Below are 26472 nucleotides of genomic sequence, written 5' to 3'. Positions count from 1 at the left end.
ATGAATTCTGGGGGACGCGATTTGCTGGTCTTTTGCAGCATAACTGAATTTCAGTAACTCGGTTCCGTCAAACATGGCCATTTACACACAGGTAATGACACAAATTGCTCCATTTTTTAAAACTTATTTTTACCTGAGGGCTGTCAGCTGCCCCTACAGCACTGCCTGGAATTCTCCATGAAGGTTCACTCCACACATCTGTTGCTGCAGCTCCAGCCATCAGAGAGAGTTCACCCAGCAGAGTTCATTTAAGCCTCTTTTTCTCGCTCCCTCCCGGAGAGCGGAGGAATTTATCCTTACGGGACTCTGTCTTGCCTTACCTTCTTCCCACTGTAAGCAAACAGTTACCCACTCTTTTCGTCCTGTCTTCTGCTTCTCTTTTTTTCAATCATGAGATACTTCCTTCCCTTCTCTAGCTATCCAGCTCTACTTCTCGGGATTGATAGCTAGTCTGTGAATGTATGTATGTTTCTCTAAAAACTATATATTTGAGTAAAATGGTGGCGCTTTATACATCGCCACATGCTTTACGTCTTGCAAAGTGCTTTCACTTGTAGGACCTGCTTGATTCTCTCAACAAACCAGGGTAGATGAGTGGCCAGATGAATACACAAAGCCTAGAGGAATATCTCCACGTCCAGCTGTGAAGGCTGAGACTCAAAAAAGTGAAGCAACTCGCTAAGGTCATTCCTGACCTTTGCCTTTCCCAACCTCAAAATCTTCTTGATCGACATGTAGATCATTTGTGTGCAGGAAAAGATATTTTTGTCTATATTGTATTTCAGAAATCCGTTTTTGTGGCCCGTGAAACAGAGGCACGTTACGTACAAATGGTGGGGGATGGGCGTATTTGCTTGCCCACAGACGGCTGCCAGTAAATGTCTGATCAGAATATAGCTGTTAATTCCATCACGGGTAGCTGGATAATTGCACACTCTAGGTTCTAAGCGTATCTGCTAACATTCGTTCTTGGCAACTCTCATACAAGCGCCCATCTCTAATGGTGAAGAGATGAACAGTTTTTTAAAGATACTACGTTGACGTCTTTTGGTGCCAAAAGTTACGATGTCTCTTAAAGATCTTATCCAGACTGTCTTTAGAGAGGACATTATTGAATCCTAACATAAGTTAGAAGGGTCACGATCTGCTTTCTGCAAGCTGGAGACCCCACCGTGGGCATAATTTAAGTCAGGGCAAAGGGCAGCCCACCAAGGCCCCAGCTCGAATAGGCAGAGAGTCAAGTCTCTCCTCTCCTACCTTCCCGTTCTAGTTAGTCTGCCAAATGCTAATCTCACCCAGAAACACCCTTAGGCACACACCCAGAAATAACCTTTGGTCAAATACCTGGGGCGTATTTTAAAGCTGACCCGTAAAATGAACCATCACATTCACTTCTCTGCATTTACTCTTGCTTCTTAGGACATAGGAAACAATGTTAGAGTAAGTTGCAATTCACTGCTAATAAAGTACCTTCTGTTGTGTTTATATTTAAAAATGTGAAAGTCAATTGTGAACTTGCTTGTTGACTTTTAAAAAATATTGAGAAAATAGTCTTAAGTGTGGGAAGCGGGTTCTAATCCTTTAGCTTTGGTCAGTTGGCCTTACTCGGTAACAGAGCTCCATGAAGGGGGGCTGGGAGCTCCAGGGAATTGATCGCAACCATTTTGGTCCCTTTGCCCAACAATAAATCAGACAAAAAGAATGTCAAAGGCCGTAACCTAGGATCCTTGAACATGCCATAGTCCTTGCGAACAGTGCCCCTTGGAGGTGTGTGGCTCAGAGACTGCATGGCCATGGATGGTGGTCCGGCCAAGGGCATGGGCTAGAAGAGTCATCACAAGCCAGTAAGTGACCTGAAGGCACTTTTAGAAGGGAGCATAGCACAATAATTTGCTGAAGGAGAAAGAATGAGGTTGTTGAATTAAAAGCCCCATATTTGAGGCATTTGGGTGGCTCAGTGGGTTAAGCCTCTACCTTGGGCTCAGGTCATGATCTCAGGGTCCTGGGATTGAGCCCTGCATCGGGCTCTCTGCTCAGCGGGGAACCTGCATCCCCCTCTCTCTCTGCCTGCTGCTGTGCCTACTTATGATCTCTCTCTGTCAAATAAATAAATAAAAGCTTAAAAAGAAAGAAAGAAAGCTAGCTCCATATTCAAGTGCTGGTGCCTGGTGTCTTTTTTTTTTTTTTTTTTTTTGACAGAGAGAGAAAGGGATCACAAGTAGGCAGAGAGGCAGATGGGGGGTTGGGAGGAGCAGGCTCCCTGCTGAGCCGAGAGCAGGATGCGGGGCTCAATCCCAAGAACGCTGGGATCATGACCTGAGCCTGTGGCAGAGGCTTAACCCACTGAGCCACCCAGGCGCCCCGGGCGTCTTTTTAAAGAAGCAGTCTGAGGCAAGCCCACTAAGGTCTGTGAGGTAGGGTCTTCTATAACTCTACTTGCTTTGCAGAATCTTGAAGGAAAGCGTATAAGGAAAGTGTGTACGGTTTTACAGGCAAGATAAACACGACAGCAGGCGAGGTAGGCACAAGGCAAGATTTATTAAAGGTGCCCTCAGGGGAGGTTCCAAGACTCCAGAGAGGAGAGTCGGGGAAGTCATGCTGGGAGGGGGGTCGAGTGGGTCTTTTATCTGGGTTAAGACAGGGTATAGGTTCCCAGCCATATAAAGTATGGTATTCGGGGATTGGAGGGTTGGGGGAGTCCTGATGTTCCAGTTTCTTGCATAGGTATCGGGTTACTGTGGAGAGTGACCTGGGCATACATCCTTATGGCAGGAGAGTCAAGGGTTAGGAAAGGGCGGGGCCTGGAAGATGGCGGCCTGGTGGTCATTTCTGTTGTTTCTCCTGCACTCCCAGAGCCCCTGACCCAACAATGTGGGTTTTATTTTAATCAATAAAAGGGAAGCTTACAGAAGGAACAGCCCCACCTACCTCACATCAGTGACTGAGTTAGGGGACCGAGGTGTTTTTGGAGGACTGCTTCAGCCTGTGATAATTCCACTGGCGGGGGGGCGATCTCTCCCTTTCCTTCCAGCTGCTCCCCCTGCCCCCGAGTTTGGGCTCATAAATAGCAGCCCAAGAGCACCTGTCCGCCTGCCTACAAAGTCTGGCATCCACAACCCCCCAAAGCCTGCCCTTTCCTGGCATCCCACAATGCAGTAAGAGCAAAGACACGTGGAACTCACCCATGCCTTTAACGACAGTTCAATCCTTCTGCTCTTTTTGCTACAAGGTAAACCGCATAGCGTCAGACTCAGACCCTGAAGATTCTCACTCCCAAGCCCAGGCAGAACCAACTGCACGTGAAGAGCAGAGGGGGATGAGGGAGGGAATCGGTGTGGGCCCAACAGAGAAGAAAAATCAGTTACGAGGAAAGAAAATGTTATCATTAAGCCTTTAAAAACAATGGTTTAGACGTATCTATATCAGCATATAAAGAATGAAAAGGAGATAGAAAAAAAGAGAGTCCTTTTACATTTAAGTTCCTGGTTTCAAAGAATTTTAAAATTCAGAGGTTTTTTTTAATTGAGGCAAAATTCATATAATATAAAATTAACCATGTGGGGGTGCCTGGGTGGTTCAGTTGGTTAAGCGTCTGACTCTTGACTTGGGCTCAGGTCATGATCTTGGGACGGTGAGAGGAAGCCCCAAGTTGGGCTCCACGCTGAGCTTGGAGTCTGTGTAAAATTCTCTCCGTCCCCCTCTCTTTCTGCCCCTCCCCACCTACATGTGCATGCTCTCTCAGAGAATTTTTTTCATTTATCATTTTAATGTGAACAATTCAGTGGCACTTAGCACATTTACAGTGCTGGGCAACCATCACTTCTATATAGTTCCCAGAGCATCTGAAAGTATATCTTGTCCTAGAATTTTACATGCAGAAACTATAGGGGAAATAGGAGATTTTCTTAGGCTTTTCAACTATTTGAACTTAACTTCCTGATTGTATTTGAGAACTCAATTGGATTGTCTCTACTTGCCTAACATATATCTTCAGTGTTAAAGAATGGGTAATTTAAATGTTTTCACAGTTGATTAGTAGGTGGGAGAGGTGATTATGGATTTCTGCAGACAGGAGAAATCTCATATATTTATGTTCATATGCATACTGACAGTGCATTAAGCGATTCAACAAAAAGTTGAGAATTGTTTCAGACATATGCATTTCTTCCATACAAAATCACACAGGCAGATTGATCAGTGGTGTCATTAATAAAAACGGACCTCAATGCAAAATTGAATGTAGTCCTTCAGCTTGCCACCAAATTTCTCCTACAAAGTGACAAAGTTAGTTTAACTGAGCAAAAAATTACCTTCTAGAGCATTGAGGTGAGAAGGATGTTGACTGATTGTTTCTCCTTTGGTGGTGGGAGTGACTACTCTATTGCCAGTGAACAGAAAAGGATGCTTTCTTGCTCATACTTTCTATAGTCATTCATGGAGACTGCCCAAGGCTCCAGACCTAAAGAATCATCTGATTAGGAAAACAAGATAGACACCATCTTGCTACCTTGAATCTGAATGCTAGCCTATCAGGCATGATCCTGTATCTCTACCCCTACTCTGAGCCATCAACCATATGAGCTGGACTTTGCAACCAAGTTAACAGACTCTTTATCTAAGTTGACTATCTCTAGTCCTGGTAGATACAGGCATGCTTTGTGTGTTACTACTGTAACCACATAGAACCTAAAAAATCTTCCTGAAAAATGGTATGGCAAACTCTTCTTTTGCTACTTCTCTTTTTTGCTATTTCTCAAATAGCAAGATAAGACTAAGACAGAATCCTGTCTTGGACTCCTGAAAAGTCACTGCTTCATGATTTATGAGCGTTCCACCTAAAGGAAGAATCAATAAAAGGAAAAGACTTGGGGAGAACAATCCAATAAGAAACTTTAAGCCTGTAGCACATTATTACTTTTCTAAAGTTCTATATTACCACTTTATATATAGTAAGAGCTCGATATATATTTGTTATTTGAATTGGATGAGGATATTTTTTCTTCTTTGGTATCTCTACTCTAAAATACATTTTGCCTTACCATATCGATCAAATAATGGTAGTATTTGGTGCCAGCAGTTCCACTCAAATAATTATTTTTGAGTAGCCTTCGATTTTTCTAATAATCGCTGTGTTCCTCATCCTGCCCCTTCAATGTCTACTATTAGCCATGAGACCACGTGTGCACTGCCCATAGCAGTGTCTCAAATTCTAGATTCAGTTTAATCTCATTTTAAAATGCATATTCCTGGGCTGCCAACCACAGTGTTCTTTAGGTCTGAGAAGCGATCTTGGAACCTGCATTTTAACAAGCACTTCAAGTGACTGAGGTGCGGGTAATCCAAGGGGCATGCTTTAGAAACTAAGCAATAGATTTGATGATGCTGCCCTAGACTCCAGGACCGGCCTTAGGGCAGAAAGACAAAGAACCAGCCATTAGTTCATGATGGTTTTGTGCTGGGACACAGTCTTGTCTCACGAAGTCATTACTTTGTCCTCCTTCCTACTCCATACCCCAAATCCAGCCGTCTTGCCCTATATCTTGGTAGCTGGGTGCATGGTATTGCTGGGCTTCGCTGCTGGCTAGATGGAGAAGTGTCAATTACTAAACCCCATATGTAATGATCTGGCTGTCCACCAGATCCTCCACCCATGGCCAAACTCTGCTGAACGCCTCCAGCGGCTACTGCTTCCAAGTCTTCTTACTCTCTACCTTGCCCATGCAGGTTTTCTGGATGGCTCTTCCCCACACTAAAACCTCACTCCTCATGACAGACAGTCCTGACTGAACATGCTGATGACCCTTTACCCAGAACTAGCCAACAGGAATAGGATAATCCCCAGTCTGGCTAGAATGGAGGTCATCCCTGCTCATTAACCCAAGTTTAACATGAGAGTTGAGAAGAGGAACATTAAAAGTGAGAATAAAATGATGGTTGCCAGAAGGAAGGGAGGTGAAAGAATGGACAAAATGGGTAAAGGGGATTGAGAGGTACAAGCTGCCAGCTGGAAAATAAAAGACACGGGGATACAGTGTACAACATAGGGACTATAGCCCATAATATTCTAACAACTTTGCATGATGACAGATGGTAACCAGACTTATTGTGGTGACCATTTTGTAATGTATACAAACATTGAGTCACTATGCCGTACAGCTGAAACTAATGCAACATCGTCTGTCAATTATTCCTTGACAAAACAGAAAGTGAGAAACAACTCAAAATAACATAATCTTTGTTGCATACAGCCTGTTGTCAAAAATAGCCCAAAATAAATGCAGATTAAAACTAAAGGGTTCTCATTTGGCCTTCAGGCTGGTACAGTGAGTTGGGGTTAGAACACCCTTATTTCAAAAGAACCCTGGGTAGACCCTCGTTTACCATGCTGAAATAATGGAGACCGAAGCGGGGCTGTCCCTCCATCCAAGGCCCTTCCAGAGGGCCTTTATGTAGCCAAGGAGGACAAGTAAGTTGTACCTCCCTCCTGCCTGGTCTCTGAGGCTAGTACCGAGGAGAACTGAGCTTGAAAAGGTGAGTGCAGTTAGCCACTGTCAGTGGGAGTGAGCCAGTTAGATGAGATGGATCATGTCCAAGGAGATAAGGCATGGCCCAACCAGGGATGTGTTTAGACAGGACTTATTAAAAGACTATAGGCTGAAATGAAGGTTGCAGATAAGACTAGCCCCTTCCCAAATTGTTACTCTACCTCTTGTGATCTGAAATATTATCTCTGAATACAAGAGGAAGCTTCAGTTAAGAATAGAACAGTCTAGGAGCGCCTGGGTGGTGCAGTTAGTTAAGAACCCAATTCTTGGTTTCAGCTCAGGTCATGATCTCAGGGTACTGAGATGGACCCCACGACAGGCTCTGTGCTCCGTGCAAAATCTGCTTGAGATTCTCTGTTCTGTCCCTCTGCTCCTCCTGTTCATGCTCGCTCTCGCTCTCTCTTTCTCTCCCCTCCCCCTCCTCCACTCTCTCTCTAAAATAAATAAATCTTTTTTAAAAAATAATAGAACAGTCTAAAGATTTATTCTCTATTTTCGTTCATTTATTTAACAAACAGGTTTTGTTTTTGTTTTTTTTTAATTTTCTATGCATCTCAGGCCTCAACCCTTATGGGGCTTACCATCTCGCAATAGAGTTTAGGTTATGAATTTAGCTTGAACACAGATCTATCTGGGACTTTTATTCTTTCACTTATCTGTATGAGGCAAAAAAACACTGTGGATATTACAGTGATAGGCGGTAGACGTAGTAAGAAGTGCCCCCCAAGGAAGCCAAACCTCAATTCACTTTCCAATGGGGAACAGAGCTTGAAGCTTATGGTAAAGGTGCTAGGCAACGGGACGAAAGGATGAAGGTTCCCACAGATTAAAGAGAAACCTTCCCATGGACACCATAAAGCAAACCACGTTGTCTTGGATGGCATAGGGTTCCATTATGTCCTTTCTTTGTTTATACTAGCTGTTGAAGAGTAATTGAAATACCAGATGCTATATAAGGTAATACTTTTTATTAGCTTAAACCAGTGGTTCAGCCACCTGGACGACCTGCTAAAGCACTGATTGCTCAGCAAGACCCCCTGAGTTTCTGACTCAGTGGGTCGGCAATAAGACCTGGAGATTTACAGAACTAGTAAGTCCCAGGTGTTGCTAATGCTGCTGGTCTGAGGACCACGCTTTGAGAACCACAAGCTTAAACAGACTTCTAGAGGAAACTTAAGAAGTGTTTTTCCACAAAGCAGCATAGACAGCATCACTAGATTTAAAATCTTTCAGTGCCTGTTGTTTCTCTGACTACAAAATAATAATGTGTACTACAAAAAAAGGTTTTAATTAAAAAAAGCAATAAATTCAGGGGCGCCTGACTGGCTCAGTCAGTGGAACATGTGACTCTTGGTCTTAGGATGGTGAGTTCAAGTCCCACATTGGGTGTAGAGATCACTAAAAAAATAAATAAACTTTAAAAAAATTCATAAAACAACCTAAGTAAATGTAAAGCCACCCAAAGATAGCCATCGATGATACTGCTGTGCATCTTATAAATTTTTCTTATGTATATGTTTATATATAATTACATATACAATCTTCTCTTGTGCATGTATATATATATGCAATATATATATAAAACATTGGAATCATCTTATACATACCATTTTGTAACATACCTTTTCACTTAATATTATTTTATAAACATCTTCTTTTTTTTTAAGATTTTATCTATTTATTTGACAGAGATCACCAGTAGGCAGAGAGGTAGGCAGAGAGAGAGACGAGGAGGAGGCAGGCTCCCTGATAAGCAGAGAGTCCGATGTGGGTCTCAATCCCAGGACCCCAGGATTATGACCTGAGCCAAAGGCAGAGGCTTTAAACAACTGAGCCACCCTGGCACCCCTATAAACATCTTATATGATCCAGACAATTGCACTACTAGGTATTTATCCAAAGGATACAAAAATACTGATTAGAAGGGATGCACCCCAATATTTATAGCAGCATTAGCAACAATAGCCAAATTATGAAAAAAGCCCAAATGTCCATCAGCTAGATGAATGGGTAAGGAAGATGGGTACACACACACACACACACACACACACACACACACACAGAGGAATATTACTCAGCCATAAAAAAGAATGAAATCTTTCCATTTGCATTGACATGGATGGAGCTAGACAGTATTACGCTAGGCAAAATAAGTCAGTCAGAGAAAGACAAATGCCATATGATTTTACTCATAAGTGGAATTTAAGAAACAAAACAAATGAACATAGGGAGAAAAAGGAAAAAATAGAGGCAAACCAGAAAACAGACTCTTAACTATAAACAACAAACTGATGGAGGGAAGGCGGTGGGGCGATGGGTTAAATGAGTGATGGGGAAGAAAGAGGGCTCTTGTGACGAGCCCTGGGTGTTGTATATAAGTGATAAATCACTAAATTCTACACAGGAAAACTGATATTACACTGTATGTTAACTAATTAGAATTTAAATAAAAACCTGAAAAAAAATCTTTCTAGTCAATACAGTTCTAGAACATGATTTGCTGTATCCTCTGAATAGAGGTACTATGGTACATTTAAATGTTCCCATTTGCAGGACACTTAGGTTGTTTTGCCAAGTCCTTCCTGTTAAAACGGTATCAGCATAAATATTCTGGTAAATCTTTATGCACGTCCTTAATTATTTTCTAAAGACAATTTCCCAGAAGAAAAATTGCCAAGTCCACAGTTATATAGATTTTGAAGGCTTTTAATACATTCTGCCAGAATACTCTTCAGTGAAATATTGGATGAAATTACACACCCACCAGCACTGTGTGGGGATCTTCTCACGCTTTCATATAACACCAAGTATGTTTTCCTTTCCCAGTTTAATAAAGGGAAAGTGATATCTTACTTATATTTTTAGTTACAGGGGGTCCATAGTAGTATCCCATTCAGTGATTTCCTACTTTCATTTGTACCTTCAAAAATCTAACTCCTCACAAAGCAATTTTTTTTAGAGTTTACGTGTTTGCTGTTTCATAGAACCCAGCATGCCTTTCATCTTTGCATGGACAAACAAATGAAAATCTCAGAGTAGAACAACTTTTGTTGTATTTTGTAAACTTTGGGGAAATAAACTTGTTATAAAACTCTGTATTTTGGATCTGTCTGATGTGATGTGCAATCTCGGTTTTCATTACATGAATTTATTATAACTACAACATAATTAATCTAACTACTTATTAACTAATGCATGGAAAAAAAGGTATCCCCCATGATTAAAAGAGAAAAGTGATAGAACAATGTATCTTGTTTCTATTTACTATTCAATAAATATTAAATTGAACTACACAGTGTGAATACTAAAATGAGTTTTCTTGGTGATACACTAACCTGAACTTTCTTGTGGATACACAGGGACTGTTAGGTGAAAAGTATGGGAACATTCGAATACCTGGAGAAGTTGAAGCCTCAGAGTTTGAAATGATTTTGGATGCTGCCATAGAGGCAAAGCTGGACACCAAGCTTCTGGAAGAGTGGTACTGTCGTGATGAGAACTCAGTGCCGGCAGCTTATTACCTCAGACCTAAATCGGAAATGCTGAAAAGCAATAAAAATGCAGTGAGTTATCTTTCTCTCCAAAATATGTTCATGTCTTACTTTTAGCCATCGGTCATCCACAGAAAAGGCACAGCAGACAGAAAATTACTCTTCCCTGGACCCTACATTTCTTTGTAACAACAAAATCCAAAGCTAAGAAACTTGCCAATTTTTGACTTACCTTTCTTTTTGGCCTCTCAGACTCTCCTTCTGGAGTTATTTCCTTCCTTTGGAAGCTCCACTAATGGAGGTCTATTGGTGATAAACTGTGCTTACCTGAAAATACTCTTATTTTTTCCATTTTGCCTACAATATTGCCTACAATATTGTCTACAATATTCTGAATTACTGGTATATGTCATCCTTCCTAGATTCATGAATTCGTGTATTCTATCTGTTCTGGAAAGTTCTCAGTTATCATCTCATCAAATAATGTCTTTCCTCTATTCCCTCTGTTCCTTCTTTTTTGTACTGTAACTGAGTTTACACTGGACCATCTCAGTCTGTCCTCCATTTCTCCTGATTCTCTTCCATATTACCAATTTCCTTAGCTCTCCATGCTGCTGTCCAGAAGACTATTTTAGGTCTTTTCCAATTCAGTATTTTTTTTTCAGCTGTGTCCACTCTGTTCATGCATTAAGCTTTCAACAGTTATATTTTTGATTTGTGAAAGTTTTTGGGAGGAGAGGGCTTTTTCAAATCTGCCTAGCTATTTTTAAAGTCTCTCATTTTTTAATTCAATTATTTTTCCTTTAATATTTCATACATAGTTTATATTCTTGTATCTTATGTAGAATCCTGGAGTGAGGTTGATTCATGCATTTGTTTGATGGAAATAGCATCAATGTCTCCTCTCTAACTTGGTTCCTAAATGTATTTACCATGTATCCCCTGAAACAGAATAAAGGAGGAAGAGAAATGGGGTGGGCTTTTTCCTTGCATGGGATTCCTGGAGAGATTGAAAAGAAAACATAGATATCCATCCCTCTTCCAAAGAGAACATCCTTGATACACTCAATACCAAGGCATCTCTGAGAGGACAGCTCTGACTTGGCAACAGTTCATTTAAGAACCTTGAGTATTTGTCATTCTGATATTTAGCATAGAGCATTTTCTGCATGCAATATGAAATCATGTCAGGATCCTTAATATTTCTTCCCCCCCCCATGCACTATTCAAAGTACTTATCTGCAAAAATCTGTGTCTATGACTAGGAATCTTAGGGTAAATCCAAACCATTCCTCAGTTAAATATTCCAGGAGTCCATGTATTGCTGGTAAATGTAGATATCAAAAAACCTAATACCTTAAGAAACCAGGTTTAGACAGTGGTTTGGGAACCCTTGCTTGTATGTTACTATTTGGCTTGAGGTGTTCCTGTGTCATTCTAAGATCCTCCAGGGAAATGTAAATTATTCTCTAAGTCCCACCCTATATTTCTTCATAAATTATTGTTAAATAAGTGAATGCATGAATAATACCATCACCAAGACTCTATAAGTGTTACTTGTTTGGTTGGTGGTGCTTCCATTTGATTTCCTAGAGAATCAGAAACAAATCAAGAGACAACTAAAGACAATTAAGTGGAAACATAAAAGCACCTGTCCTTTAACTTCCTGTTCTCTTTAGAGGATACTAAAGACATCATTTTGTTATGACATTTGTATCAAAACCCAAGAGGGACTTGCTACTCAATCTGCTAGCAGTGCACCGTGACCACAAGTTCTCCTGAGGACTCGCCCACTCCAAACCTGCTAGCCTCGGTCCTGAGCTTAAGGCAGATTTTGTTAAAGCCATGCACACGCCACATTGTCACCTTGTCCACAGCTGCCAACACACCATGCCCAGCCATATACCCCCAGCCATCATCTCACACCAGGCCCAGGCATATCTAACCATCATCACACAACTGCCCCCTAGCATCTTGTCCCTAGCCACCCCAGGATGTAGCCCTTAGCACTTTGGAGATCTGGCCTATGACTAGAGGCCCAGCCCAAATTTTGCTAATACCACCACCCCCATCTCAATTTCCCCAGCGGTCTTGCCCCCTAAGAACTGGTCTCTCTCTGGGTCCCACTAATACCACCGAGGGCAAGCACAGCCCACATCAGGCAATGAGACAGTGCAGATGATTGCATTGAAAGGAAAAGTGATTCCAACACAACGGCAGGGCATAAGCAACACAGACAGGATAATCTCCTGAAGGGTCAAGTTCTGGTGAACATGGACCACTGTGCTACAGGGGACTCCAGGATCTCTTCTTCATAGAGTCACTACTTTCAAGAGCAGAAGACATAGCTGACTTTCTTCAGACAGAGAAACAAACACAAAAATGCAGACAAAATGAGGAGACAGAGAAATTTACCCCAAGTGAAAGAATAGGACAAGGTCCCAACCTTATTTCTAAGTGAAACAGATCTAAGTAATATGCCTGATAGAGGATTTAAAGCAATGATCATAAGGATATTCACTGAAATTGAGAAAAGAGTGGAAGACATAAGTGAAACCTATAACACAGAGAGAAGGAATAACATAGCAGATAACATAAAGGGTTCAATAAATGAAATGAGAAACACACTTGATGGAATGAACACCAGGATGGAAGAAGCAGAGGAATGAATTACTGACCTAGAAGACAGACTAATGGAAAGGAATCAAGTCCAACAAAAGAGAAAAAAAAAAAAAAGAATTATGCAAAATGAGAATAGACTTAGGGAATTCAGTGATTCCATCAAACCTAATTATCATTCATATAATAGGGATCTGAGAAGAAGAAGAGAGAGAAAAGGGGACAGAAAATTTATTTGAAGAACTAATTATTTGAAGAACTAGTTATTTGATGAACACTTCCCTAATCTGGAGAAGGAAACAAATCCAGATCCAGGAGACACAGAGAACACCCATCAAAGTCAACAAAAGCATACCCACACTAAGACATGGTATAATTAAAATTGGCAAAACCTTAGTGATAAAAAAAAATTTTTTTAAAGCAGCAAGACAAAAGAAATCAGTAACTTACAAGGGAAAACCCACAGAGCTAGCACGAGGTTTTTGAACAGAAAATTTGCAAGCCAAAGGAAAGTGGCATAATATATTCAAAGTGCTAAATGGAAGATCTTCAGGCAAGAATACTCTTTCTAGCATGGCTATCATTCAGAATAGGAGCAATAAAGAGTTTCCCAGAAACACACAAACTAAAGGAGTTCATGACCCTTAAACCAGCCCTCCATGAAATATTAAAAGGGGCTCTTTGAGTGGAAGAGAGAGACCAAAATTGACAGCATAAAGGTAAGAAAAACAAAAGCAGTAAATGTGAATATTTCTATTAAAAAATCAGCCAAGGAATTCAACAAAAAAGGATATAAAATATAATAACATATACCTAAAATGTGGGGAGGTCAGGAAAAAAGAATGGGTTCAAACTTAAATGACCATCAATTGAATATAGATTGCTATATGAAATGAGGTTATATACAAACCTAATGGTAACCACAAATCAAAACCACTAATAAATATGCAAGGAATAAAGAGAAGGAAATCCAAATATATCACCGAAGAAAATCAGCAAAACTTGAAAATAGATAAGGAAGGATCAGAGAAACTCTTTAGAAGCAACCACAAAATGCATACTAAAATGGTAATAAATATGTATCTATTAATAATTACTTTGAATGTAAATAGACTAAGTGCTCCAATCAAAAGAAAGGTGACAGAATAGATGAAAAACAAGACCCATATGTCTAAAAGAGACTCATTTTAGATCTAAAGACACCTGCAGACTGAAAGTGAGGGGATAAAGAAAGATCTATTATGCAAATGTATGTCAAAAGAAAGCCAGACTAGCAATACTTACATTGGACTTTAAACAAAGACTGTAACAGGATAAAAAGAAGGTCCCTATGTAATAATAAAGAGGACAATCCAACAAGAAGATATAAGATTTGTAAATACTTATGCACCCAACAGAGAAGCACTCAAACACATAAAATCATTCATAACAAATAAAAGGAACTAATAGATAATAACACAGTAATAGTGGGGGACTTTGACACCCCACTTACATCAATGCACAAATCATCTACACAGAAAATTAACAACAAAACAATGGCTTTGAATGATACACTGGAACAGATGGATTTAACAGATGTATTCAGACATTCCATCTTAACACAGCAGAACACACATGCTCTTCATGTGTGAAAATGGAATATTCTCCAGAATAAATCATGTACTATCCCACAAAAAAAAAAAAAAAATTTAAATACAAGAATATTGAAGTCATAGCATGCAACTTTTCTGACCACAATGCTATGAAACTTGAAGTCAATTACAAGCAAAAATCTGGAAAGACCACAAATACAAGGAGGTTAAATAGCATGCTACTAAACAATGAATGGATCAATCAGCAAATAAAAGAAGAAATAAAAAATACATAAAAGGGAAGTTTTAACAGCATAGTCTACCTCAAGAAGCAAGAAAAATCTCAAATAAACAACCTAACTTTATATCTAAAGGAGCTTGAGAAAGAAAAACAAACAAAACCTAAAACCAGCAGAAGAAAAGAAATAGTAGATAAGGGCAGATAAATTATATAGAAACTAAAAACAAATGAACAAACAAACAAAAACCACACACACACACACACACACACACAAATAGAACAGAGTAATGAAAATAGGAACTTGTCCTTTGAAAAAACTCAGTAAAATTGATAAACCTCTACCCAGACTTATCAAGAAAAAATAGAGAAAGGACTAAATAAATAAAATCACAAATGAGAGAGAGGAAATAACAACTGATACCATGGAAATACAAACAATTATAAAAGAACATTATGAAAAAAATATGTGCCAACAAACTGGATAACCTAGAAGAAAGGGATAAATTCTAGAACCATTTAAACTACCAAAACTGAAATGGAAGAAATAGAAAATTTGTAGACTATTAACCAGCAAAGAAATAGAATCAAAAAAAAAAAAAAAAGAAAGAAAAGAAAAGGAAGGAAGGGTATCAGAAAACAACAAAAAAACCTCCCAACAAACAAAAGTCCAGAGCCAGACCGTTTCACAGGGGACCCATTTCCAAACATTTATAGAAGAGTTAATACCTATTCTCAAACTATTCCAAAAACTAGAAATAGAAAGAAAACTTCCAAACTTATTCAATGAGGCCACTATTATCCTGATACCAAAACTGGATAAAGACACCACTAAAGGAAAGAACTACAGGCTAATATCACAAATCCTCAATAAAATAATAGCAAACTGAATTCAACAATACATTAAAAAGATCAGTCACCACAATCAAGTGGGATTCATTCCTGGGTTGCAAGTGTGGTTCAGTATTCACAAATCAGTCAACATGATACACCACATTAATAAGAAAAAGGATAGGAACCATATGGTCATTTCAGTAGATACAGAAAAAGCATTTGATAAAGCACAACATCCATTCATGATAAAAACCCTCAACAAAGTACATTTAAAAGCCGTATATGAAAAACCCATAGCTAATATCACCCTCTATGGGGAAAAAGTGAGGTTTTCCTCTAAGGTGAGAAAAAAGGTAAGATTCTCCACTCTCACTACTTTTATTCAACACAGTACGGGGAGTCCTAGCCACAGCAATCAGACAAGAAAAAGAAATAAAAGGCAAATTAGTAAGGAAAAAATCAAATTTTCACTATTTGCAGATGACGTGTTACTATATAGAGAAAACCCTAAAGACTCAACCAGAAAACTGCTAGAACTGGTACATAAATTCAGTAAAGCCACAGGATACAAAATCAATGTACAGAAATCTGTTACATTTCTATATACCAATAATGAAGCAACAGAAAGAGAAACTAAGAAAAAAATCCCATTTATAATTGCACCAAAAATAATAAGATACCAAGGAATAAACCTAACCAAAGAGGTAGAACTATACTATGAAAACTATAAAGCACTGATGAAAGAAATTGAAGATGACACAAAGAAATGGAAAGACATTCCGTGCTCATGGGTTAACAAATATTGTTAAAATGTCTATGCTATCCAAAGCAACCTACACATTTAATGCAATCCCTATCAAATTACCAATGCGTTTTTCACAGAACTAGAACAAACAATTCTAAAATCTACATAGAACCACAAAATACCCTGAATAACTAAAGCAACATTGAAAAGGAAAAGCAAAACTGAAGGCATCACAAGTTTGGACTTCAAGTTATATTACAGAGCTATAGTGATCAAAATAGTATGGTACTGGCACAAAACTAGACCCATAAATCAATGGAACAGAATAGAAATACAGGTATAAACCCAGAGCTATGTGGTCAATTGATTTTCAACAAAGCAAGAAGGAATATCCAGTGGGAAAAGGACAGTCTCTTCAACGAATGGTGTTGGGAAAACTGGACAGCAACATGTAAAAGAAAGAAATGGGACCACTTTCTTACACCATATACAAAAATACATTCAAAATTGATTAAAGACCTAAATGTGAGACCTAAATCCATAAACTCCTTGAAGAAAACATAGGCAATATCCTCTTTGACATCAGTCACAGCAACTCTTTTCTAGGTATGTTCCTGAGGCAAGGGAAACAAAAGGAAAAATAAACTATTGGGACCATATCAAAATAAAAAGCTTCTGCACAAGAAAGAAAACAATCAATAAAATTAAAAGGCGACCTATGGAATGGGAGAAGATATTTGCAAATGACTTACCAATAAAGGACTGATACCCAACATATATGAAGAACTTATAAAATTCAAGACCCAAAGAATAAATAATCCAATTAAAAAATGGGCAGAGGACATAAACAGACATTTCTCCAAAGAAGATATACAAATGGTCAACAGACACATGAAAAGATCCTCAGTATCACTCATCATAAGGGAAATGCAAATCAAAACCACAATGAAACATCACATCACACATGTCAAAATGGCTAAAACCAACAAAACAAGAAAAGGTGTTGGCAAGGATGTGGAGAAAGGGAAACTCTTTTGCACTACTGGTAAGAATGCAAAGTGGGGCAGCACACTCTGGAAAACAATATAGAGGTTCCTTTAAAAAGTTGAAAATAGAACTACTGTATTATCCAGCAATCACACTACTGGATATTTACCCCCAAAATACAGAACATTGATTCAAAGAGATACTTAAAGAGAAACTTGCATCCCTATGTTTATAGCAGCATTATTTACAATAGCCAAGATATGGAAGCAACCTGAATGTCCATAGATTGATGAATGGATAAAGAGGCTGTGGTGTACATATCCAATGGAATATTATTTAGCCATAAAAAATGAAATCTTTCCATCTGCAATGACATAGATGGAGCTAGAGATTATTATGCTAAGTGAAATAAGTAAGAGAAAGACAAATACCATACGATTTCAATCATATGTGGAATTTAGGAAACAAACCAAATGAGCAAAGAGAAAAAGAAAGAGGGGGAGGGAATAGGGACAAGGAGATAGAGAGAGAGAGAGAAACCAAGAAATGGACTGCTAAGTATAGAGAACAAACTGATGGTCACCAGAGGGGGTGGGAGGAAGGGTAAAATAGGGGGTGGGGATTAAAAAGTGTACTTGTGATGAGCATCAGGTATTGTATGGGTGTTTAATCACTATTGTACACCTGAAACTAATACAACTAGCTGGAACTAAAATAAAAAAAATTTTTTAAAGGGAAATACATAGTACAACCAAAAGCCCAACAAACAAATTCTGTGTAATTTGGGCAAATTCACATATTACATGGAGATAATTTCTAATGTTCAAGGTTACTGGGGGCACTGGCCTGTTAAGCACCTACCATAGTATTGGCATATAGTAGACCTTCAAATAATAGTGCTTTTCTTGTGCTTAAGTTTTGGTTTTTTTTCCTTTGATGATTTTAAGACTAGTGTCTCACTTTTTACATCTTCACAGATGCAACCTCCTGCCAAAGCTGACAATGAGAAGACCTGGCAAGAGATATCAGATGAGATCAAGAAGATATTTAAGGCTGCCGTAAAACTGTTGAACGAAAAGGGGAAAATGAAATATAACCAAGCTAAGAGGTACCTGTTCTCAGGTAATTTTGACACATCCTCCATAAACTAAGGAACAGATAAGTAATAGACACATTCAGTGCTTCCCTTTTATGGGTCTACAAATTTAATTTTATTTACTGCCCGATGAAATTTAATTTTCTAAATATGTCCTTCTCCTCGAGAGGCGAGTGTTCTTTTCTTTTAACCAATAGATAAGCCTTCACTTAATTTGAGGACTTCTCCAGAAGACGTGATTTTAAAAAAAGAAGTTAGGGGAGCCTGGGTATATTAGACCAGACTCTGCCAGTGTTCTGAGTTCATTCATTTTTTCTGTTCACTCATTCATTCAGTCACTCACTCAGCAAACATTTATGGAGAGCCTGCTATGTGCCAGGCACTGGGGATACACCAGTGAACAAGAAGGCAAGGTGTCTCTCTCTCAGAACTTATTTTTTAGTAGGGGGAAAATAAATGATAGGCAAGCAATCAAATAAATGAAGAGGATCGTTTCAGAAAAGTTACGCAATATGAACAAACAAGACAGAGTAAGAGGGGTTAATGAAGGATGTGGGGTTCCAGGTGTAGAAGGAGTGGGCCATCAGGAGAGGACTTTGAGGTGAATGACAGAAATTGTCAGAGCCTGCTGTGCTCTATCTCAGGCAGAGAATTCCAGGCAGAGGGATTACCAGATTCAAGATCCCTGAGACAGAAATGTGCTTAGTAAGTTCTAGTAGCAGGAAGAGGAAGGTAGCTAGGCCCGGGGAAAGAGAGAGGAAAACATAATAAGAACCTCTTGTTTTATTCTGGGTAAGCTGGGAAGCCACTGGAGGTTGAGAAATAAGGAAGTAAGGGAGTGGCAGCATCTAATTTAACCTTAAAATAAAAATCTACGGCCAGAGACTCATCTGTCAGCCTTTCTTAACCATAGAAAGGAGGCTTTATTTATTTATTTATTTATTTATTTTTATTTTTTTTTTTTTAAAGGATACACAGGAAACCACAGAGCTGAAGGAATGTATCAGTGGTACTTTCTAGGGGACAAAGACTATTGAGTAAAAATAATCAGATATATAACATTTATTTTTAAAATTGATAGTGAGGGGGCACCTGGGTGGCTCAGTAGGTTAAGCGCAGACTCTTGATTTCATGGTCTCGTCAGGGGGCGGCGCAGGAGGGGCATGGTGGTGTCGTGAGATCAAGCCCAGCATCACATTGGACTCTGCATTCAGCAAGGAGTCTGCTTAAGAGTCTCTGTCTCTCTGCTCAGCAGGGGGCCTGCTTCCTCCTCTCTCTCTGCCTGCCTCTCTGCCTACTTATGATCTCTGTCTGTCAAATAAATAAATAAAATCTTAAAAAAAAATTCTCTCTCCTTCCTCTGCCCCTCCCCTGACCCTCTCAAATAAATAAATGAATACAATCTTTAAAAGTGATCGTGAAGAGTTATTGAGGAAAAAGCAATAGCAGTTGGTTTTCAGATTGGTTTCGTGAGTGGCATGACAAAGTGAGAAACCTAACAGGCACTCGATATCATTCTCCCTGTGTACGTGTACTTCAAGCTCAGGGCAACTATCAGTAATTTTGACAAATTCATTCTTGACAAACTAGAAAAAGTTAGGTCTTATTTTAGGTGTCCCTGAAAATAATAAATTGGCAAAAATAAGTACTATCTTTAGAATATACAGACTGACAAATCTCCTTATTGCTTGGGGGGAGGGGGTGTTATCCAATTTTGGGACTCTGATTCTTCATTTTTATCAAGAACAAAACTACCATGGTCCTTAAAATGTGCTGTATTTGAAGAAAATGCCCAGAACAAAACTTTCCTTTTTTTTTTAAGATTGTCTTTATTATTATTTGACAGAGAGAGAGTGTGTGCACACAAGCAGGGGAAGCAGCAGGTGGAGGGAGAGGACCCCGGGATCATGACCTGAGCCCAAGGAAGACACTTAACTGACTAAGCCACCCAAGTGGCCCAAAGCTTTCTTATTCTTGATGTAAGAAACCCGGTTTGGGGAGCACATCCTCTTTAGAATCACGCAGTTCCAGGGTTCACGTATTACACAGGAAAACACTTCCTCCTAATTTTCTCTACACTAAAAAGCTCTGTCCATGTAGCCAGCCATATATAAATAAATAAGTTTATACTATGTCGTATGAACTACAACAAGTGGGCTGTTTTCTGGTTGGGGGACATCTCTTAAAGATATGCATGCTCATAGCAATGTTATTGATTTTACATTTCAAACTCATTTTGAGATCATGTCTACACAATTAAAATGGCGGGAGAAGTGCCAGTTCTATGAAATGGATTACTACTACATCTGTATTACTTTAATATTTTCAGAAATATTGAAATAAGAATACCAGGAAAAGTCTGGAAAGGTGAACTCTTTATAGCTGAAAGTAGTTTTTCACACTTTTTCTTAAGATTTATTTATTTACTGAGAGAGCACATGCACGCACACGTGCACACACACACCCATACACACACGAGTAGGGGGAGGGACAGAATTAAAGGGGGAGAGAATCTTAAGCAGACTCTGCACTGAGCGTGGAGCTCGACACAGGGCTCCATCCCATGACTCTGAGATCATGACCTGAGCCAACATCAACGGTCAGCTGTTTAACCAACTGAGCCACCCAGGTGCCCCTAATTTTCACACATCTACTTTCTCCTTTATAAAGAACAGGAGAGGAAGAGAAATACAATAGATCCCAAAATAGTGCCCAACTGTGAATAGTAAAACTGAATGGGGGAGCGCCTGGGTGGCTCAGTGGGTTAAAGCCTCTGCTTTCAGCTCAGGTCATGATCTCAGGGTCCTGGGATCGAGCCCCGCATCGGGCTCTCTGCTCAGCAGGGAGCCTGCTTCCTCCTCTCTCTCTGCCTGCCTCTCTGCCTACTTGTGATCTCTGTCAGATAAATAAATAAAAATCTTTAAAAAAAAAAAAACTGAATGGGGATTTACTTCTCAAGAATGATCACCCTCAGGGTTGGAACTCTCCTAATGTTATCTCCATGGGGTGCCATCACCAGTTAAACTTTAGGATACTTAGAAAAATAAATGCAAGGACAGAAAACAAATATTGTATTCTGATAAGGAATGGGAAGTTTATAATATCTATAGGCCAATAAATATCAGAAATTATCAATAAATTCCCCCCAAAATCATGAGGATGCCTTTGGCATCTAGAAAGAACTCTATAGAGTTGACTATGTCTCACATGACTCATTTTTTCATGTATATTTATGAAATCTATACCATCAATAGGCATTATGGACAGCTTCTTTTTTTCCCGCCCTGAGCCAAGCTTAGATGGGTTCTACCGACTTGGTTTGTCCCTATGTCTTTTTACAAAGCATTTGTAATCAACACTCCTGATTGGCACATTGTTTCCATGGAGGTGGTAACAGTGACAGTTATGTTAGAGTTGATTTGTTTCCTCGGAGTCAGAGGGGACGATGCAGTGTCTGGTTATCAGCCATTAGGTATACAACTGACACTTCCTTTCTCCTAGTCCATGGAAGGTAGTGCCCAGTTCATCCAAGGTGCCTCCTAGCATGGTACGTAGATGCCAGAAAAGAGATGAGCCAAAGGTTGCTTTCTGGGGATTTCTTACATCTTGACTCGTCTACATTAAAAGAAGAGTAGATACATGTTGTATAAACTCCTTTGGCCTCCTTAACCAGCCTGTCTGATCAAAATCCTTCATAACATGGACTGATGACTATGGCACAGCTCCCTCCATGCTGATGGCTATAAACAGATCGTTTTTATTAGAGCTGTTGCTTTTGATTGGTGGCTATCATTCCCGAAAAAAATCATCATCACTTGAGTTCTAAAAGGTACCACTTAAAAATACAGTTCCCACATTCCTTAATAGTCACAGTAGAGAATACACATATGTTCCGGGTTTTGTTTGATGTTGGAGCTGAGGCCAGCACACTGAAATGTTTTCAGTTTCTGGCCAGCCTGTCCTGGCATATTTAAGGCCCACCCCAGCCCTGCTTCTTCCATCAGATCACTGCCTACGAGTCACCTCCTTAGGAAAGCCTTCCCTGACTTCTCCAAATGGGGTAGCCCTCCTGATAGTTTGCTTTCATTGTACCATGTTATTCTCCTTCATGGGACTGAAAGCACTCATAATCCATTCATCTGTGGGACTCTGGGCTTCGTGTCCACCATCCTCCACTGGACTAGAAGTGCCATAAAGGCTTTCCCTCTCAGGGCTGTCTGTTTTCTCTCCCCACTGTATCCTGACTAACCAGCAGCATGACTGGCACAGAGTAGATGCTCAGTTAAGACCAACCAGTTGAAGGAAAGCAGGGGAGAATGAGGGAAGGCTGCCAGTTTTAAAAGACGGCATGCCTTAAAGTTCATTGCCATTGGTTTAATTATTTATTACTTTTTATTTTTCCTCTATAAATGCTTTTTCTGCATCGATTGAGAGGACCATGTGGTTCTTCTCTCTTCTCATATTAATTTGTTCTATCACATTGATTGATTTGCGAATGTTGAACCATCCTTGTAGCCCAGGAATAAATCCCACCTGGTCATGGTGGATAATCTTTTTTTTTTTTTAATTTTTTTTTGTGGATAATCTTTTTAATGTGCTGTTGGATCCTGTTTGCTAGGATCTTCTTGAGAATCTTAGCATCCAAATTCATCAGTGATATTGGTCTGAAATTCTCCTTTTTGGTAGGGTCTTTGCCTGGTTTGGGGATTTCCTCTATAAAATCATGCACAAGTAATGTTTGCGTTACTGAGGCTCCCATTTTAAATGTTCTCATGGGGCCTCAGTGATTAATGATGTATATTTGCTTATGTAGAAGCCAGTGTGTTGTATGACCTGGTTTATCTTCGAAGAAATGCATTTTCATACTACATCATTGTTCTGTACCTGTTCTGCTGGATATAATGGAATTTAACAGTGATATGGATAATTCAGATTGATCACTAATCAGAACATGATCAAATGTTGAGCATGCTTGTATATAACCCTAGACATGTCTGTCTGGGGTACAGTGCGCCCTCAAACAAAATGGCGAAGCCACATGGTAAAGGAGAGAATGACAAGGAAGAAGTCAGCGAGCTAGGCCATTTGGCCTCTTCCTCATTCTTTCCTGGCCCCAGCAGGTCCCTGCTCTTCGCTATTAGAACCCCTTAAATCTGACAGAGAAACATAACAGGAACTTAAAAGAATCAACTATAAATTCAGGATGCTTTCTTTCTTATGCTTTCAAGCTCTCCCTCTGACTGGGGAGGAAATTAATTTTAATTAAAACCCATTGTACTGGGTTCCTGGCTGTCTAGGTAAAGAGAGATAGGAAATTAAGGAATTAAGTAATTAATCTAAAAAAGATTCTGCTACCCCCTGCGAGCAAAATTATCTCCCCCTGGTGACTTGAGAGAGAAGTGCAGGGGGTGCGGGCCTCTGCTTCTTTGTTCTAGACAATCAACCCCCTGCCCACATTTTCTCTTTCAGCGATAGAGGATGAGTTTGACTTTGCTCTAGGAAAGCAAACTCCAGCCTTCCTGAAGAAGTGTGTTTGCTACATTCGGAAAATCGCTAACATTGAGCGTTTTGTGAAAATCCCGGAGATGGGAAAGTACATGGATATCACTGGAACAGAACCAAGGATGATGCGGGACGCAGAAGCCCAAGAGAAACTGATAAAACTCAGGGACGAATTTATCCCGACTATCGTCGCATCATCTAATCTCAGAGTGTACACGTCTGTTACTCATTGTGACATGAAACTGGGCTATTCCCAAGAAATAGAAAATCATTACATAGAAGGACTTGGGAAACAGTTTTATGAGGACATGATCGATATCATTCAGGCAACCGTCCAACAGAATTTTGACACCGAAACTGACACGCTCTACGATGAAATCCTTCAACATTCCTCATTGTGTAAGACGTACGCCTCCTTCTATGAGTACAAATGTGAACCTCTCAACATCGTGCATAAGTACGTTCTGCCAAGCAAAACTGGGCACATCAACCCTCTGGTCATATACGGTGGACCATGCACTGGGAAGACACTCCTGCTAGCCGAAGTAGCGAAGAAGGTGAGAGCCTTTTCTTTCACAAGCTTATTTGTAAAATCCTTTCCTTTTGGGGAAAAGACAAATGGGTCAAAATTCACTTCCATCCCTGTGTTTACTACCTGAATGATAATTAGTCTTTCTGAAAAGGCAACTTCGGTGTTTCTCTTATGCTGGTATAATGGTCATACGGAAAGAATAAGGTCCATGGGGTACAGTGAAGAGAACAGCTTTATTTTTATCTCTCCTTGGTCACACTTATGTTGTGGGGCTAGTTCCCATTTGGATGGGGACTCGGGGAGATCTCACAACTCTTCTCCTCCCTCTCAGCAAAGACAAGCCCTCCTATCGCTCTGGACACGAAGTCATTCACAGTTCAGCAATTCAGTCTGTCCGGTCTAAGAGGATAATTAAAACTCGAGTTTATATTTCTCTCCCGCAGCTGAGGCTCACGATAAACAAGGCACCTGCCCTGGGAAATCAGGATGTGGTCATCTTCCCCTTCTTTCACCACATAGCACTTCCCCCGCTCCCCACCCCCCCACCACCACCCACCCCGGCCCTAGGGTTATAGCTTCAGGGAAGTAGGAAAGATAAGGTGGCCAGAAAGTTCTTACATAACCAATACTGTTGTAAAAACTAGACTCCACAGTCTGTGGTCACATCAGGTGTTTAAAGCTGCCTCTTAATTCTTCTGAGGCCTTTTTCTAGTTTTCTGGACATCCTTTCCTTCCCATCTCTCCTGCCCTGTCCTCACTGAGCGTCTTATTTTACCCACAGTTCCCCAAACACAAGGGGATGCTTTTTTAAATTTTTTTCTAGCTGGTCCTTTCCATGACTTCTAGACACCCAGCCACACACTTCTAGTACCTTTCTAGAGATCCACAGCCAAGATCCACAGCCTAGCAAGCTCCCTCAGATGGGACCTGGGGCAAACAGAACCAACAAAAACCTCCATCAGCTCAGTCTTGCCAGTGGCCCACATGTGACACATGGGAAGCACTTGGATATTTTTCGCCCTGGGAAAGAGCACTTCTCCACCCCTCTTTTCTATCCAAAGAGCTAGCCAGCATCGTCAGCTAACCTCCATATTTCTCAGGTGTCTGAGGACATCCGTTGCCCTGGCTCCCCAGCTCTAGGGGACACCCTGTCAGTCAGCCACTGAAGCCTCTTTCCTGAGGTGAGAAGTGAGGGCATTGCTCAGTCCTCCCCTTTGGGAATGGATGTTAACAGATACGACCCATGGCACCCTAATCTCCAATTTTTTTTTTTTTTTGGCTTCTTAAAACTCCTTTTTAGTCCCACTAAAGGTAGCAAAACTGGTTTTCACAACTCCCTTACAAATCTTGCCTGCTGTGTGGAACCTCGCTCTGGAATGTAGGGTCTCTTGTCTTGGCATGTCAGCCTAAACTGGACTAAACTAGTTCCGTTGTAACCTCCTTTTGCACCGGACATCCCTGTCTGATGGTTTCTATTATCTTGGTGTTACCTCAGAATCTCTACATTGTCCTTCCTGTGGTTCTTCTCTCGAGAACAGAGCTTTCTTTAACTCCACAGACACTCTCGTCAGCCGTCATGTGCTATCACAATCTCAGGGAGGTCAGCTTGAAGACAAGAACAGGAATCGCTGTGTTATACCTTACGTGGGGATTAGGTTTCAAAGTAAGCTCACAGGCAAAAATCTGGTGTATAAACTTACTCTTAAAAAGTCCCCAGGAGAGACTATGGACTCTGAAAAACAATCTGAGGGGTTTGAAGTGGCGGGGGGGTGGGAGGTTGGGGTACCAGGTGGTGGGTATTATAGAGGGCACGGCTTGCATGGAGCACTGGGTGTGGTGAAAAAATAATGAATACTGTTTTTCTGAAAATAAATAAGTTGGAGAAAATAAAATAAAATAAAATATGTTAATACAAACAAACAAACAAACAAAAAAAGTCCCCAGGAGGGGCACCTGGGTGGCTCAGTGGATTAAGCCTCTGCCTTCGGCTCAGGTCATGATCTCAGGGTCCTGGGATCGAGCCCCACATCGGGCTCTCTGCTCAGCGGGGAGCCTGCTTCCTCCTCTCTCTCTCTCTCTCTGCCTGTCTCTTTGCCTACTTGTGATCTCTGTCAAATAAATAAATAAAATCTTTAAAAAAAAAAAAAAAGTCCCCAGGAAAGTTAATTTACCATTTCTTAATATGCCCAGCCCAGCTGCTGGGTTTTCCTCCCCTTTTTTTTCTTTTTCCCCTTCCTTTTCCTCCTCCGCTCCTCCTCCTCCTCCTCCTTCTCCTCTTTCTCCTTCTCCTTCTTCTTCTCCTTCTCTTCCTC

At 40.2% G+C, this 26472-nt stretch overlaps 1 protein-coding gene across 2 annotated transcripts in view; it reads left to right on the top strand.

Moving 5' to 3' along the window:
• The window catches only part of NWD2 (NACHT and WD repeat domain containing 2), a 182501-nt gene that overhangs the window by 147610 nt on the left and 8419 nt on the right, over window positions 1–26472 (top strand). For both annotated transcript variants that reach the window (XM_044224774.1, XM_044224776.1), the window contains 3 exons: window positions 9905–10108; window positions 18008–18152; window positions 23596–24185. In XM_044224774.1, the coding sequence (XP_044080709.1) occupies window positions 9905–10108; window positions 18008–18152; window positions 23596–24185 (939 nt within the window). The remainder of the gene's footprint in view (window positions 1–9904; window positions 10109–18007; window positions 18153–23595; window positions 24186–26472) is intronic.

The sequence above is a fragment of the Neovison vison genome, chromosome 11 (assembly GCF_020171115.1).
Source record: "Neovison vison isolate M4711 chromosome 11, ASM_NN_V1, whole genome shotgun sequence".
In the NCBI taxonomy this organism is placed as follows: domain Eukaryota; kingdom Metazoa; phylum Chordata; class Mammalia; order Carnivora; family Mustelidae; genus Neogale; species Neogale vison.
This window is presented reverse-complemented; position numbering and strand designations above follow the sequence as displayed.